This window comes from Somniosus microcephalus, chromosome 11 (genome assembly GCF_052327205.1).
Source record: "Somniosus microcephalus isolate GS21.2 chromosome 11, FLI_Smic_1.0, whole genome shotgun sequence".
NCBI lineage: Eukaryota > Metazoa > Chordata > Chondrichthyes > Squaliformes > Somniosidae > Somniosus > Somniosus microcephalus.
In genome coordinates, this window is record NC_140997.1 from 125,621,050 (window position 1) to 125,638,809 (window position 17,760).

Genomic DNA, 17,760 nt, shown 5'->3' on the forward strand with positions numbered 1-17,760 from the left:
TGATTAATCCTTGCCTCTCCAAGTGGAGACAAATTTTGTCCCTCAGGATTTTTTCCAGTAATTTTCCTACCACTGATGTTAGGCTCACTGGCCTGTAGTTCCCCGGTTTTTCCCTACTACCCTTCTTGAATAATGGTACTACATTAGCGGTTCTCCAGTCCTCTGGCACATCCCCTGTGGCCAGAGAGGTCCTGAATATATGTGTTAGAGCCCCCGCAATCTCCTCCTTTGCCTCACACAGCAGCCTGGGGTACATTTCATCCGGGCCTGGGGATTTATCCATTTTTAGGCCAGCTAAAACCGCCAATACCTCCTCCCTCTCGATGTTAATATGTTCGAGCATATCACAGTCCCCCCGCCCTATTTCTATGTCTACATCGTCCTTCTCCATAGTGAAAACAGATGCAAAAAATTCATTTAGAACCCCTCCTACATCTTCCGGCTCCACACACAGATTGCCACTTTTGTCCCTAATGGGCCCTATTTTTTCCCTAGTTATCCTTTTACCCTTAATATACTTATAAAACATCTTCGGATTTTCCTTTATTTTGCTCGCCAGTGTTATTTCATGGCCCCTCCTTGATCTCCTAATTTCTTTTTTAAGTATCCCCCTGCACTTTTTGTACTCCTCTAGGGCTTCCTCCGTCTTTAGCCTTTTGTATCTACCAAAAGCCCTCCTTTTTTTCCTAATCCATTCCCGTATATCCCCTGACATCCACGGTTCCCTGTGGTTTTTGGAACCACTCTTGACCTTTATGGGAACATGTTGCCCTTGTATGATCTCAATCTCCCTTCTGAAAGCCTCCCATTGCTCCGATGCGGATTTTCCTACAAGTAGCTGATCCCAGTCCATTTTGGCCAGATCCTGCCTTATCCTATTAAAATCGGCCTTCCCCCAATTTAGAACCTTTATTTCCGGCCCATCCCTGTCCTTTTCCATGACCACCTTAAATCTTACCATATTATGGTCACTATCACCAAAGTGCTCACCTACTAGCACTTTTTCCACTTGGCCGGCCACATTCCCTAGAATTAGGTCCAGTACCGCCCCCTCTCTTGTAGGACTTTCTACATGCTGGCTCAAAAAGCTCTCCTGGATGCACTTTAAGAATTCTACACCCTCTGAGCCTTTCACACTTTGACTATCCCAGTTAATATTGGGGAAGTTGAAATCCCCCATTATTATTACCCTATTATTTGCACATTTCTCTGAGATTTGCCTACATATCTGTTCCTCTATCTCCCCCTGACTGTTTGGAGGCCTATAGTACACTCCCAGCAAAGTGCTTGCCCCCTTTTTGTTTTTAAGCTCCACCCATATGGCCTCATTAGAGGACCCTGCTAATATATCATCCCTCCTTAGTGCAGTAATTGACTCCTTAATTAATATTGCGACACCCCCTCCTCTTATACCTCCCCCTCTGTCTCGCCTGAAGATTCTGTACCCCGGAATATTGAGCTGCCAGTCTTGCCCCTCCCTCAACCATGTCTCCGTGATAGCAACAATATCATACTCCCATGTGTTTATCAACACCTTCAGTTCATCCACCTTATTTGCAAGACTCCTTGCATTAAAATAGATGCCATCCAGCCTTGCCCTTATATATTTGCCCTGTCTACCAAGCTGACTTGTTTTTTCCTCCATAATTGGCAGCACATCCCCCCCTATTTCAGCTCCCCTCTGTATCCCATCCCCCTGCCAAGTTAGTTTAAACCTCCCCCGACAGTGCTAGCAAACCTCCCCGCAAGGATATTTGTCCCGCTCTGGTTCAGGTGCAACCCGTCCGACTTGTACAAGTCCCACCTTTCCCAGAAGCAGGCCCAGTGATCCAGGAAAGTAAAACCCTCCCCCCTACACCAACTCTTTAGCCACGCATTCATCTGCTCTATCCTCCCATTCCTATACTTACTAGCACGTGGCACTGGGAGTAATCCAGAGATTACACCCTTTGAGGTCCTGCCCTTTAATCTGTTACCCAGCTCCCTAAATTCTTGATGGAGGACCTCATCCCTCTTTTTACCTATGTCGTTGGTACCAATGTGGACCACGACCACTGGCTGTTCACCCTCCCCCTCCAGAATGCCCTGCAGCCGCTCAGTGACATCCTTGACCCTGGCACCAGGGAGGCAACAAACCATCCTGGAGTCACGTTTGCGGCCACAGAAACGCCTATCTGTTCCCCTTACTATAGAATCCCCTACCACTATTGCTCTCCCACTCTTTTTCCCCCCCTCCTGGGCAGCAGGAGCACCCCCAGTGCCAGGAAGTTGGCTGCTGCTGCCTTCCCCTGGTGAGTCATCCCCCTCAACAGTATCCAAAGCGGTATACCTGTTTGAAAGGGGGATGTCCGCAGGGGTTCCCTGCACTACCTGCCTGCCTTTGTTGCTCCGCCTGATGGTCACTCCCTGTGCTGCCCTACCCTGAGGCGTGCACAACTCGCTAAACGTGGTATCCACGAGCCTCTCAGCATCGCGCATGCTCCACAACCCATCCACCCGCAGCTCGAGCGCCGCAATGCGGTCTACAAGTAGCTGCAGCTGGATGCATTTCCCGCACACATGGTCATCAGGGACACTGGCAGCGTCCCTGATTTCCCACATGGAGCAAGAGGAGCAGAACACGGGTCTGAGCTCTCCTGCCATGACTTACTCCTTTAATTAATTTAAAAATTAATTCAATACCCCAGTTACAGGTATACTCTAGGGCGCTTTATTTACCAACTGTCCCCACTACACCTTAATCCCGAGAAATTTAACACCACAGAATTCAAGCTTGTACTGAAAAGAGAGAAATACTCACCAACCAATCACTTACGTGCTCCCTGGTGACGTCACACTCTGATTATTTTTTACCTCTCTCCTCTGATGTTGATTTGGTACGCTTCTGCTTTGGCGCCGGTTTTTAAGCCGGGCCTCTGCTGCTCTCCGCTGCTGCTCCCTGCCCGAACTGGTCGGGCTTCTGCTTTGGCGCCGGTTTTTAAGCCGGGCCTCTGCTGCTCAGGAGGTCTGGGTCCGTGAGCTGGGCCGCTGCTAGTTGTGCGTAGTCGACCGCGAGGTGATTCGCACAGACGGCGGGACGGGAAAGGCAGTCGGCGACCACGTTGTCTCTACCGGAGACGTGCTGAATGTCCGTAGTAAACTCGGAGACGGCCGCGAGCTGGCGTTGCTGCCCAGCGGACCAGGGTTCGGTGTGCTTGGCCATCGCGTATGTGAGTGGCTTGTGGTCCACATACGCGGTGAAGGGGCGGCCTTCCAGGAGGAACCTGAAATGGCGGACCGACAGGTGGAGTGCGAGAAGCTCGCGGTCGAAAGTGGAGTATTTGACCTCCAGGGGGCGCAGTTGGCGGCTGTAGAAGGCAAGTGGCTGCCACGCGCCATTGACCCACTGCTCGAACACGGCCCCGACCGCGTGGTCGGAGGCGTCGGTGGTGAGCGCGACCCGGGCATCGGCCCTCGGGTGCGCGAGCAGAGTGGCGTCGGCGAGCGCGTTTTTGGTGGCGTCGAAGGCGGCTGCCGTGTCAGTGGTCCAGGCTACGTCCATCTTGCCGGATTTTCCTCGGAGGGAGTCGTATAGGGGCTTCATAAGGGCTGCGGCTCTGGGGATGAACCTGTTGTAGAAGTTCACCATCCCGAGGAACTCCTGGAGGCCCTTGATGGTTGTGGGGCGGGGGAATTGCTGGACGGCCTGCACCTTGTTGGGCAGGGGGACGGCCCCAGCAGGGGTGATGTGGTGACCGAGAAAATCGATCTCGGTTAGGCCGAATTGGCACTTCGCCGGGCTGAGGATGAGCCCGTGTTGGGCTAGGCGCCCGAACAGGATGCGAAGGTGTTCGAGGTGTTCCTGTTTGGAGGAGCTGGCCACGAGAATGTCGTCTAGATAGACGAATAGGAAGTTCAGGTCCCGGAGGACTGAGTCCATAAGGCGCTGGAAAGCCTGTGCTGCATTCTTGAGGCCGAAGGGCATCCTCAGGAACTCGAACAGGCCGAATGGGGTGATGACGGCCGTTTTGGGGATGTCCGCGGGGTGTACGGGGACTTGGTGGTAACCGCGCACCAGGTCGACTTTGGAAAAGACGGTTCGTCCGGCCAGTCGGGCCGAGAAGTCCTGGATGTGTGGCACCGGGTACCGATCGGGGGTGGTGGCGTCGTTGAGGCGGCGGTAGTCCCCGCAAGGGCGCCAGCCTCCGCCGGGCTTGGGGGCGATGTGGAGGGGCGAGGCCCAAGGGCTGCTGGAGCGGCGGATGATGCCGAGTTGTTTCATGTTGGTAAACTCGGCCCGCGCGATTTCCAGCTTGGCCGGGTTGAGTCTGCGGGCGTGGGCAGAAACTGGGGGGCCGGTGGTGGGGATGTAGTGTTCCACACCGTGCTTGGCGGCTTTGGCCGAAAAGGTCGGGTTAGTGAGGGCGGGAAACTCAGCTAGGAGTGCCGAGTAGTCGTCCGTGGCTCTGGCGAGGCAGTAGGCCGTCGGGCCGGCCGAACGGGCCGGGGTAAAGGCGCCGGGGATGGGGGCCATAGTGTTGATGTCGACGAGGCGGTGCCTCGGAATGTCGACAAGGAGGCCGTGGGCGCATAGGAAGTCGGCGCCAATGAGTGGGCAGAGGACCTTGGCTGTCAGGAACTCCCAGCGGTAGCGGCGGCCCGCGAGGTCGAGCGTGACCATGCGGGTGCCATATGTGCGGATTTCAGAGCCGTTGGCTGCAGCCAGTGTGATACCCCGTGTGCCGCGTTGGATCTCGAGGGCGGAGGCGGGAGTGATGCTGTGCTGGGCCCCTGTGTCGCACAGAAATCGGCGGTTGGTTCTGTCGTCAGTGACGTACAGTAGGGGCTCCTTCTGCCCCGCGGCCATCGCGGGGGCCGGTGCGGGGGGGGGTTTGAAGGAACACGGTGGCGTGCAGCGTTGAGCCCTAGCGCCAAAACGGGTGTGGTAGTAGCAGTGACCCGGAGTGGTAGGGCGGTTCGGGCCTAGCGGCCCGGGAAGACCGTGAGGTCGGGCGCGACGTCGCGAGCGGCCTGTGCAGAGAGCAGCCGGTCGGCCTTTTCGGCTATCTCATTCAGGTCCGTGGAGTCAGACTCCACAAGGAGCGGGCGGATGCTGGCGGGGAGCTGCCGAATGAAAAGCATGCGAAAAAGGGCGCCGGGATTTTTGTCGTCGGAGAGGGACAGCATGTGGGAAAGCAGGTCTGATGGTGAAGCGTCACCAAGGCCGGGGAGGTCCAGGAGTTGGCAGTGGCGCTGGTAAGAGGACGTTTGAAATTTTTTAAGTAGCGCAGCCTTCAGATGCTCGTACTTGCCCTCCGTTGGTGGATTCTGCAGCGCTGCCCAAACCTTGGGGACTGTAGCGTAGGTGAGCGAGGCGACGAGGTAGTCGTACCTCGTGGCGTCGACTGTAATGCCTTTCAGCCGGAATCTGGACTCAGCTTGAACGAACCAGGCTTCGGCGAGGTTCTCCCAAAAGTCAGGTAATTTAACCGTGACTACGTTTGTATCCGCCATGCTAGCTTAGGATTCGTCCTGAGCGTCGGGGTCACCAGTGTTGAGATACCGCGGCAAACGTGGGAGTCGAGACAGAGCTATTGAAAACACAACTGCTTTATTCTGACCACATGGCAACCAGGAACTAGAAAAGCCCGCACATCCACTTAAATACTTCCCAGACAGGAAGTGCTCCCGGCAGCCTGTCCCTGCGGGAAACAAGTTGCTGGAGGAAAGGGCCCGGGCCCGGCTGGGGGCTTCTGCTTAGACTGTCTGTGCCGCCGTGAGCGGATTATGTCCAGTGGTGGCGTGTCGCCACAATGACATCATACCTGAACGATTAAAAGACATCTTGGCCAACGCCAAAGAAGTGTTCCAACAGGAACTAGGAACCTTGAAAGCCGTCACCGCCTCAATAAAGGTGGAAGATGCGGCAATTCCCAAGTTTTTTAAGGCAAGGCCGGTGCCATACGCAATTCGTCCAGCAGTCGAGGCAGAGCTGGAGAATTTGGAAAGGACAGGCGTGTTATCCAAGATAGATTGGAGCGAATGGGCAACACCCATCGTCCCGGTCATGAAGCAAACGTTGAATAATGATAAGTCTGAAGAACAGAGAAAAATTCGCATCTGTGGGGACTTCAAGGTGACTGTAAACCCGGTCCTTCACATGGTACAGTATCCTCTTCCGAGGATAGAAGATATTTTCGCCTCACTATCCGGAGGGAAACGTTTCACGAAAATTGACTTGGCACAGGCATATCTACAGATGGAGGTTGAGGAGGCCTCTAAAAAGTATCTCACAATAAACACACACAAAGGCCTGTACCAGTACAATCGACTGGTTTTCGGAATAGCATCAGCTCCAGCTATCTGGCAAAGAGCTACGGAACAAGTCCTGCAAGGGATTCCTGGGACTCAATGCTACCTAGACGACATCCTTGTAACAGGAGAAAACGACAACGAACACCTTGCCAATTTGGAGAAGGTGCTCACTAGGCTGAGAGAACGGGGCCTACAAGCAAACCGCCCCAAGTGTGAATTTTTCCAGAAACAAATATCAAATTGTGGCCACATAATTAATGAAGAAGGGTTACATAAGTCCCCTGAGAAAATTGAAGCTGTCATAAAAGCACCAGCACCTGAAAATGTCTCACAATTAAGGTCGTTCCTGGGATTGATAAATTACTATCATAAATTTTTACCGAACTTGTCAACTGTTCTGCACCCTCTTAACGAACTGCTACAAACGGGAGTAATTTGGGAATGGAGTGAGGACTGTAAACGTGCCTTCCATAAATGTAATAGGCTTGATCACGTCCAAGGAAGTTTTGGCTCATTTCAACCCATCACTGCCAATCAGACTGGCGTGCGATGCATCCCCTTACGGCGTAGGAGCGCTATTATCACATAGATTCCCTGATGGCTCAGAACGGCCGATAGCTTTTGCGTCACGCTCATTGAACTCAGCTGAGCGTAACTATGCCCAGATCGACAGGGAAGCACTCAGCCTGGTATGGGGAGTGAAGAAATTCAACCATTACCTACACGGACAAAAATTTACCTTGTTGACTGACCATCAACCCCTCGTCTCCATATTCAACCCTAAAAAGGGTGTTCCCATTATGACAGCACAAAGGCTACAGAGGTGGTCCCTTTTCCTAGGGGCACACCGATATGACATAGAATACAAAGGATCAAAACAGCATGGAAATGCTGACGGTTTATCGCGTCTACCGTTGCCAACGGTAGAAGAGGCACCTACAGTGGACCCAGTGGAAATGTTCCACTCTACCATAGTAGAATGTCTACCAGTAACAAATTCTGCCATTGAAAAGGAAACGAGAAATGACCCGACTCTCTCACAAGTCTACGATTTAACGGTGAAGGGATGGCCAGCACATGGCGAACCACTGTTGCCAGCATTCTCGCAAAGAAGGGAACAGCTGTCAGTGTGCCGAGGAACCTTGATGTGTGGATCCAGAGTGGTAATTCCACCCAAACTCCAGGATAAAGTGCTAAAGGAGCTTCACGAGGGGCATCTGGGTGGAGTGAAAATGAAGAACCTAGCCAGAGCGTTTGTGTGGTGGCCAGGTATCGATGGAGACATCGAAGAAATGACCAAGGGCTGTCGAGGATGCCAGAAGGTCCAAAACGCCCCACCACAAGCCCCTCTACATCCATGGGAGTGGCCCTCAACTCCATGGCAAAGGGTACACATCGACTTTGCTGGTCCATTTATGGACTCAATGTTCTTAATCGCGGTTGATGCGCACTCCAAGTGGCCGGAGGTAATAAAGATGTCCTCCACCACCACGGAAAAAACCATCACAGTATTAAGGACCATATTTGCCAGGAATGGGCTGCCTGAACAGATCTGTTCTGATAATGGACCACAATTTGTGTCCGAAGAATTCAGGAAGTTCTTAAAAAAACAATGGGGTTAAGCACTATACATCCGCCCCATACCATCCCGCCACCAATGGATTGGCTGAAAGGTTTGTCCAGACCTTCAAGAAGGCCATAAAGGCCATGGGTAATGAAGACATAAATCTACAGCATAAGGTAGATAACTTCTTGTTTGCATACAGGAATTCAACACATATGGTTACAAACCAGACTCCAGCCATGATGTTTTTCAATAGAAGACTAAGATGCCGGCTGGATTTGATCAAGCCAAACATCGGAAGGGACGTAGAGAACCGGCAATTTCAAGGCATGAATGAAAGGCCAACTAGAACCTTCCAGATAGGTCAACAAGTTTTGGCCCGGGACTACCGTACCGAGAAATGGCAGCCTGGAACTATTTGCACACGACTAGGACCGCTGATGTATACCGTGGACATTGGAGAAAGCATAATAAGACGCCATGCTGACCAGATCATAGAGTCATCCGAAAAGGGACAACCTACACCACAACTCTATACACCTGATGATGAAGCAGAGATACCCATGGTATCTACCTCCGATCCGGTGATGCTAGAACCAGATGAACCCGACACTGGCATTCCAGCCGAATCGACCTTGTCAAAAGAACCTACTACACCGAAAACTACAACACCACCGAGGCGTTATCCGGACCGAGTCAGGAAGCCTCCAGAGAGACTGACTTATAATTGATTAACTGCAGCAATATGTAGATTATTGTTCTTGTAAACATGTTAAATAACAATTACTTAAAATGTTATGTACTGGTTGTCTAAAAGGGGAGGAATTGTGGTGTATGTGCCTTTAAGAGCCCCCTGTGTACTGTAATGCCGGTAATGGCCACTCGGGCTATATCAGCCTGTATATTGTCTTGTATTGTATCTGTTAGTTCACCTCCAGACCTTGTCCAGTAAACACCTGTAAACCAACTCCTGCATTCCGTGTCTCCATTAACACACGGACACAACAAGTAGTAGACTCATGATTAAGGTGAGAGCATGTTGAGTCAGAGGACAAGTAACAGAATGGATAGCAAGCTGGCTACAAAACAGAGAGTAGTGATTAAATGCTATTCACTCCACGTGATATCAAGAAACGGCTGAGCACACTAGATACAGCAAAGGTTATGGGCCCCGACAACATCCCGGCTATCGTGCTGAAGACTTGTGCTCCAGAACTAGCCGTGCCTCTAGCCAAGCTGTTCCAGTACAGCTACAACACTGGCATCTATCCGACAATGTGGAAAACTGCCCAGACATGTCCTGTTCACAAAATGCAGGACAAATCCAACCCAGCCAATTACCGCCCCATCAGTCTACTCTCAGTCATCAGCAAAGTGACGGAAGGTGTCATCGACAGTGCAATCAAGCGACACTCACCAATAACCTGCTCACTGATTCCCAGTTTGGGTTCCGCCTAGACCACTCGGCTCCCGACCTCATTACAGCCTTGGTCCAAACATGGACAAAAGAGCTGAATTCCAGAGGTGAGGTGAGAGTGACTGTCCTTGACATCAAGACAGCATTTGACCGAATGTGGCATCAAGGAACCCTAGTAAAACTGAAGTCAATGGGAATCGGGGGGGAAACTCCACTGGCTGGAGTCATATCTAGCACAAAGGAAGATGGTTGTGGTGGTTGAAGGTCAATCATCACAGCCCCAGGACAACGCTGCAGGAGTTCCTCAGGGCAGTGTCCTAGGCCCAACCATCTTCAGCTGCTTCATCAATGACCTTCCCTCCAACATAAGGTCAGAAATAGGGATGTTCACTGATGCCTGCACAGTGTTCAGCGCCATTCACAACTCCTCAGACAATGAAGCAGTCCATGCCCGCATGGATGACGTTCAGGCTTGGGCTGATAAGTGGCAAGTAATATTTGCGCCACAGAAGTGCCAGGCAATGATTATCTCCAACAAGCGAGAGTCTAACCACCTCCCCTTGACATTCAACGGCATTACCATCGCCAAATCCCCCACCATCAACACCCTGGGGGTCACCATTGACGAGAAACTTACCTAGACCAACCACATAAATACTGTGGCAACAAGAGCAGGTCAGAGGCTAGGTATTCTGCGGCGAGTGTCTCACTCCTGACTCCCCAAAGCCTGTCCACCATCTACAAGGCACAAGTCAGGAGTGTGATGGAATACTCTCCACTTGCCTGGATGAGTGCAGTTGCAACAACACTCAAGAAGCTCGACACCATCCAAGACAAAGCAGCCCGCTTGATTGGCACTCCCTCCACCACCGGCGTACCGTGGCTGCAGTGTGTACCATCTACAAGATGCACTGCAGCAACTCACCAGTGCTTCGTTGGCAACACCTCCCAAACCCATGACCTCTTCCACCTAGAAGGACAAGGGCAGCAGGTGCATAGGAATATCACCACCTCCAAGTTCCCCTCCAAGTCACACACCATCCTGACTTGGAAGTATATCACCGATCCTTCATCGTCGCTGGGTCAAAATCCTGGAACTCCCTAACAGCACTGTGGGAGTACCTTCACCACACGGACTGCAGCGGTTCAAGAAGGTGGCTCACCACCACCTTCTCGAGGGCAATTAGGGACGGGCAATAAATACTGGCCTTGCTTTAAAAATGTCGTTTCTCAGACTGGCAAAAGGTGGGAAGTGGTGTTCCACAGGATTGGTGCTGGGACCACTATTCATCATTTATATAAATGATTTGGGCTCAGGAATCAGAAGTACAATGTCAAAATTTGTGGATGACACCAAATTGGGGGGTATAGTTGATACTGAGGAAGACTGCAACAAAATACAAGAAGATATCAATAAACTTGCAGAATGGGCATGTAATTGCTAAATGAATTTCAATACAGGTAAGTGAGGTGATGCATTTTGGTAGGAAGAATAAGGAGGCCACATATTCCTTGGAAAATAAAGGGGGAGAAATTGGGTGGAGCCGCAAATGAGGCGCCAAGCTCGCCTGGGCGCCGGATTTAGCGCAGCGTTTGGCGCATTAGCGACCGCCGGAAATTCAGCTTGAGCACCCCAAGAGGGACACGGGGCGAGGCTCGAGGCGCTCCGCGTCCCTCTTAGGGCGCTGAAACTGAATATCGCAACGCAGCGTGCCGCAGCGCCACACGCTGTGGCACGGCGCGCTGCGGTACTGCAGGCCTTCCTCCTATTCTTAAGGGGGAGGGGCCTGCACCAGCGCGATCAGAGATCGCGAGTGCCAGCAAAAGAGCCCGGCACCGAGGAGAGGTGCTGGGCTCTCGGAAAACAGCCGGCAATGCTGCGGGGGGCGATCAGGAGGCCGGGGACGGAGGTGCTGGCAGGCGGCCGCTGAAAAAAACGGCTGCCCCGCACCTCCACCTTAATTTGCGCCACTGCCGCCACAGGTAGGCCCCGTGAACCGGGCGCCATTTGCGAACGGCGCTACAGAGGCGGTCGCTGCCAAATATTGCGATTGGGGCAGTAGCGGGGCGCTGCGCACACCAATGATGTCATCGGTGGCGGCGCAGCGCAACAGGCTAACGCCACCATTAGCGCCCCAGCTAAATATCGCGGGAGGCGCAGCCAGTGGCGCTAACTGGTGGCGCAGCCCACCGAATTTCTAGGCCAAAGAGTCTAAATGGGGTAGAAGTGCAAAGTGATGGGGTATAGATACACAAATCATTAAAAGTAGCAACACAGGTTTACAAAGCCGTTTAAAGTGCAAACAAAGCACTGGGTTCATTTCTAGAACAATAGAATTCAAAAGCAGAGAAGTTGTGTCAAACTTAGATAGAACTGTGGTTAGACCACACTTAGAGTACTGTGCACAGTTCTGGTCTCCATATTACGAAAAGGATATAGAAGCACTAGAGGTAGTGCAAAAAATGTTGACCAGGATGATACCAGAACTAAGAGGGCACAACTATTAGTGAAGACTGAACAAGCTGGGTCTCTTTTCTCTAGGAAAGAGAGGATTGAGAAGTGACCTAATAGAGGTCTTGAAAATTATAAAGGGGTTCGATGGGGTAGACATAAACAAGATAGAAACATAGAAGATAGGAGCAGGAGTAGGCCAATCGACCCCTCGAGCCTGCGCCGCCATTTAATGAGATCATGGCTGATCATCCAAATTCAGTACCCTGTCCCTGCTTTCTCCCCATATCCCTTGATCCCTTTAGCCTTAAGAAATATATCTAACTCCTTCTTGAATATATTTAATGAATTGGCTTCAACTGCCTTCTGTGGTCGAGAATTCCACAGGTTCACCACTCTCTGGGTGAAGAAATTCCTCCTCATCTCTGTCCTAAATGGCTTACCCCTTATCTTTAGACTGTGACCCCTGGTTCTAGAATCCCCCGCCATCGGGAACATCCTTCCTGCATCTAGTCTGTCTAGTCCTGTTAGAATTTTATGAGTTTCAATGAGATCCCCTCTCATTCTTCTAAACTCCAGCGAATATAAGCCCAATTGACCCAATCTCTCCTCCTACGTCATTCCTGCCATCCCAGGTATCAGTCTGGTGAATCTTCACTGCACTCCCTCCATGGCAAGAACATCCTTCCTCAGATAAGGCGACCAAAACTGCACACAATACTCGAGGTGTGGTCTCACCAAGGTCCTGTACAACTGCAGCAAGACATCCTTGCTCCTGTACTCGAATCCTCTCGCTATGAAGGCCAACATTCCATTTGCCGCCTTAACTGCCTGCTGCACCTGCATGCTTACCTTCAGAGACTGGTGCACAAGGACACCCAGGTCTCGTTGCACTTCCCCCTTCTCCCAATCTATTGCCGTTCATATTATAATCTGCCTTCCTGTTTTTGCCACCAAAGTGGATAACCTCACATTTGTCCACATTATACGGCATCTGCCGTATCACCCAACCTGTCCAAATCATACTGGATGGAGTTTCTCGGCACCCTTCTCACAGCACACATGCCCACTCAGCTTTGTGTAGTTTGCAAACTTGGAGATATTACATCTAGTCCCCTTGTCTAGATCATTAATATATATTGTGAATAGCTGGGGTCCTAGCACCGATCCCTGTGGTATCCCACCAGTCACTGCCTGCCACTCGGAAACAGACCCGTTTATTCCAACTCTTTGCTTCCTGTCTGCCAACCAGTTCTCTATCCAAGTCAGTACCTTACCCCCAAACCCATGTGCTTTAACTTTATACGCTAATCTCTTATGGGGGACTAACTTTAGTTACAGGTTAGTGACTGAGCTGCTGAGTAATTTTAGTTACAGGTTAGTGACTGAGCTGGTTAGTAATTTTAGTTACAAATGTTGACAGAGCTGGTCAGTAATTTGTTCCAAATGGTGAGAGCTGGTCAGTAATTTTAGTTACAGGTGGTGACTGAGCTGGTCAGTGATTTTAGTTACACGTTAGGGACTGAGCTGGTGAGTCATTTTAGTTATACGTTAGTGACAGAGCTGTTCAGTAATTTTAGTTACAGATGGTGACTGAGCTGGTCAGTAACGTTAGCTACAGGTTAGTGACTGAGCTGCTCAGTAATTTTAGTTGCAGGTGGTGACTGAGCTGGTCAGTAATTTTAGTTACAGGTTAGTGACTGAGCTGGTCAGTAATTTTAGTTACAGGTTAGTGACTGAGCTGGTGAGTAATTTTAGTTACATATGGTGACTGAGCTGCTGAGTAATTTTAGTTACAGGTTAGTGACTGAGCTGGTCAGTAATTTTAGTTACAGGTTAGTGACTGAGCTGGTGAGTAATTTTAGTTACATATGGTGACTGAGCTGCTGAGTAATTTTAGTTACAGGTTAGTGACTGAGCTGGTCAGTAATTTTAGTTACAGATTAGTTACTGAGCTGGTGAGTAATTTTAGTTACAGATTAGTTACTGAGCTGGTGAGTAATTTTAGTTACAGATTAGTGACTGAGCTGGGCGGTAATTTTAGTTACAGGTGGTGACAGCCGGTCCGTAATTTTAGTTACAGATTAGTGACTGAGCTTCTCAGTAATTTTAGTTACAGGTTAGTGACTGAGCTGGTCAGTAATTTTAGTTGCAGGTTCGTGACTAAGCTAGTCAGTAATTTTAGTTACATGTTCGTGACTAAGCTAGTCAGTAATTTTAGTTACAGGTTAGTGACTGAGCTGGTGAGTAATTTTAGTTACAGGTTAGGGACTGAGCTGGTCAGTAATTTTAGTTACAGGTTAGTGTTGGATCTGGTCAGTAATTTTAGTTACAGATTACTGACTGAGCTGGTCAGGAATTTTAGTTACAGATTAGTGACTGAGATGGTGAGTAATTTATTTACAGGTTAGTGACTGAGCTGGTCAGTAATTTTAGTTACAGGTTAATGACTGAGCTGGCCCGTAATTTTAGTTACAGGTTCGTGACTGAGCTGGTGAGTAATTGTAGTTACAGGTGGTAACTTAGCTGGTCAGTAAATTTAGTTACAGGTTAGTAACTGAGCTGGTGAGTAACTTTAGTTACAGGGTCGTGACTGAGCTGGTCAGTAATTTTAGTTACAGGTTGGTGACTGACCTGCTGAGTAATTTTAGTTACAGGTTAGTGACTGAGCTGGTCAGTAATTTTAGTTACAGGTTCATGACTGAGCTGGTCAGTAATTTTAGTTACAGGTTCATGACTGAGCTGGTCAGTAATTTTAGTTACAGGTTGGTGACTGAGCTGGTCAGTAATTTTAGTTACAGGTTGGTGACTGACCTGCTGAGTAATTTTAGTTACAGGTCAGTGACTGAGCTGGTCAGTAATTTTAGTTCCAGGTGGTGACTGAGCTGGTCAGTAATTTTAGTTACAGGTTAGTGACTGAGCTGGTCAATAATTTTAGTTACAGGTGGTGACTGAGCTGGTCAGTAATTTTAGCTACAGGTTAGTGACTGAGCTGGAGAGTAATTTTAGTTGCATGTGGTGATTGAGCTGGTCAGTAATTTTAGTTACAGGTTAGTGACTGAGCTGGTCAGTAATTTTAGTTACAAATGGTGACCGTGATGGATTATGGAGTGTCCTCCTCAAATTTGGCTGCCCTCAAAAGTTTGTCACTATCCTCTGCCTACTTCACGACGACATGCAAGCCGTGATCCTGACCAACGCTTCCACCACAGACCGAATTCACGTACGAACCGGGGTCAAGCAAGGCTGTGTTATTGCACCAACGCTCTTCTCAATCTTCCTTGCTGCAATGCTCCATCTCACCCTCAGTAAGCTCCCCACTGGAGTGGAGCTCATTTACAGAACAAACGGGAAACTGTTCAACCTCCGTCGCTTCCAGTCCAGATCCAAGGTTGTCCCATCCTCTGTCGTCGAATTACAATATGCAGACGATGCTTGCCTCTGCGCTCACTCGGTGGTCGAACTCCAAACCATCGCAAACACCTTCACCGAAGCATACGAGAGCATGGGCCTTACACTAAACATCCGTAAGACAAAGGTCCTCTACCAACCTGCCCCCATCACACAGTGCTGCCCCCCGATTATCAAAATCCACGACAAGGCCTTGGATAACGTGGACCACTTTCCATACCTCAGGAGCCTACTGTCAACAAGGGCAGACATCGACGTCAGTGCAGCCTTCGGTCGCCTGAGGAAGAGAGTGTTTGAAGGCCAGGACCTCAAACCCGGCACTAAGCTCATGGTCTACAGGGCAGCAGTGATACCTGCCCTGCTGTATGCCTCAGAGACATGGACCATGTACAGCAGGCACCTCAAAGCACTGGAGCGGTACCACCAACGCTGCCTCCGCAAGATCCTGCATTGGCAGGATAGCGCACCAATGTCAGTGTTCTTGCTCAAGCCAACATCCCCAGCATCGAAGCTCTGACCATGCTCAATCAGCTCCGATGGACGGGTCACATTGTCCGCATGCCCGATACGAGACTCCCAAAACAAGTGCCCTACACAGAGCTCCGGCATGGCAAGAGAGCCCCAGGTGTGCAGAAGAAACGCTTCAAGGACACCCTCAAAACATACTAGAAAAAGTGTAACATCCCCACCGACACCTGGGAATCCCTGGCCCAAGACCGCACAAAGTGGAGGAGAAGCATCCGGGAAGGCGCCGAACACCTCGAGTCTCTTCGCCGGGAGCAAGCGGAAGCCAAGCGCAGGCAGCGCAAGGAGCGCACGTCAACCCAAGCACCCCACTCACCCGCCCCTTCAACCACCGTCTGCCCCACCTGTGACAGAGACTGTAGGTCCCACATTGGACTAATCAGTCACATGCGAGCTCATTTTTAATGTGGAAGCAAGTCATCCTCGGTTCCGAGGGACTGCCTAAGAAGAAGAATTTTAGTTACAGTTTATGACTCAGATGGTCAGTGAAATTCATTACTGGTATCGAGAATTTCAAGTCATGAATTTGTTCAGTGTTTTCTTTGTTTGATGTTTCTGTCTTGGTTGATTTCTGACCATATTGAGCATATTCTGATTACACATTGGAGAGATTGGGGGATTCCATTGAGGGATATCATTAAGATTTCTAAGGCTAATGTCATTATTGATCTGTGAGCTGTGTTGAAAAGTAGTCTATTGTGCTGAGAACCTACAATCAGGAGCTTAAGCTCATCGGAACAGACTAGCTTCTCCTTTAATTCTTTCAGCAGTTTAGATCATTTGTTGTTACAGATCTGTTGGATAGTGAGGGTGAATAAATCTATGTGAAAGTCAATTACTGAAGACTGGGTAATATGACATACGCTGCAATAGACCTGTGTCTCCCAATGGGCAAGAGAGAGGACAAGTAGTTTTCATATCCTTACTTTACCTTTCCCCCGGCCCTGTGCTTCCTCCATCAGCCTTGAGCGTGATGCTGGCCCACTTGTACCCATCTGTATGAACCTGGCAAAAGGCATGCTTTCACCAGCCCAATGGCCCCAGCCTACTGGTAGGGTGAGAGCCAGCAAACGAGATGAGTATTGAATGAGAAATAAGAGTCGGAGTCAGATTCTCAACTGTTGAAATCAGGAGTTCCAAGCTGTTGCTTTAGATATTCCAGGCTGCTCTGAAAGGATATCTTGGGAGGGCGGCACTAAATATTCAATCATGCAGGTCAGTGTTGATTCCGCTGCAATGAATGGGGAAGCAAAAGCTATAAGCACACATCAGCTGTCTTCATTCGATAAGTAATTGGGTTCCTATCTAATCGCTACCCACTTGCTTCTTCCACAGCTGATAAACCAAGTATTAAACCGAGTGACGGCTGAAAAGAACCTCTTCGACCGTGTTGTCAATCTGCGCTTACCTGGTGAGTAGTGTCCTCTTTCATGCTTTTTCAAAAATGCATTTTCTGATGTTTATGTAGGGTATATACCCTTGGTTTGGCCGGTGAGCTACTAGCAAAGCTATTAGACTCACCTCCACACATTAACTACTGCAATACACTTACCCACTCGAAGCACATTCTGTCTCCACTTAAAGTTGTGGGTACAGAACACTCTAGCTCAGTTTAGGATTGTGTGTGCGTATAGAGCACTGTCCCCTGTTTAGGATTGTGTGTGTATAGAGCACTGCCCCCTGCTTAGGATTGTGTGTATCGAGCACTGTCCCTTGTTTAAGGCGGCTCGGGGGGTGGGTGGGACTCGGGCTTGGTCAGAACAACACAAAGACACACTCATGGAAATGGAAGTAATAATGGTTTTTAATATTTAAATCTAATTTTCTTTATTATTTTCTGTTCAAATTTGCATGTAACATGTGGTATTTCATAGAAACAGAAGATCGGAGCAGGAGTAGGCCATTCGGCCCCTCGAGCCCGCTCCGCCATTTAATGAGATCATGGCTGATCATCCAAATTCAGTACCCTGTCCCTGCTTTCTCCCCATATCCCTTGATCCCTTTAGCCTTAAGAAATATATCCAACTCCTTCTTGAATATATTTAATGAATTGGCCTCAACTGCCCTGTGTGGCAGAGATCCACAGGTTTACCACTC

General features: G+C 49.7%; 1 protein-coding gene across 2 annotated transcripts in view; it reads left to right on the forward strand.

Moving 5' to 3' along the window:
• The window catches only part of rnf123 (ring finger protein 123), a 693,175-nt gene that overhangs the window by 422,391 nt on the left and 253,024 nt on the right, over positions 1–17,760 (forward strand). For both annotated transcript variants that reach the window (XM_086001224.1, XM_086001225.1), the window contains exon 33: positions 16,999–17,074. In XM_086001224.1, coding sequence (XP_085857350.1) covers positions 16,999–17,074 — 76 coding nt within the window. The remainder of the gene's footprint in view (positions 1–16,998; positions 17,075–17,760) is intronic.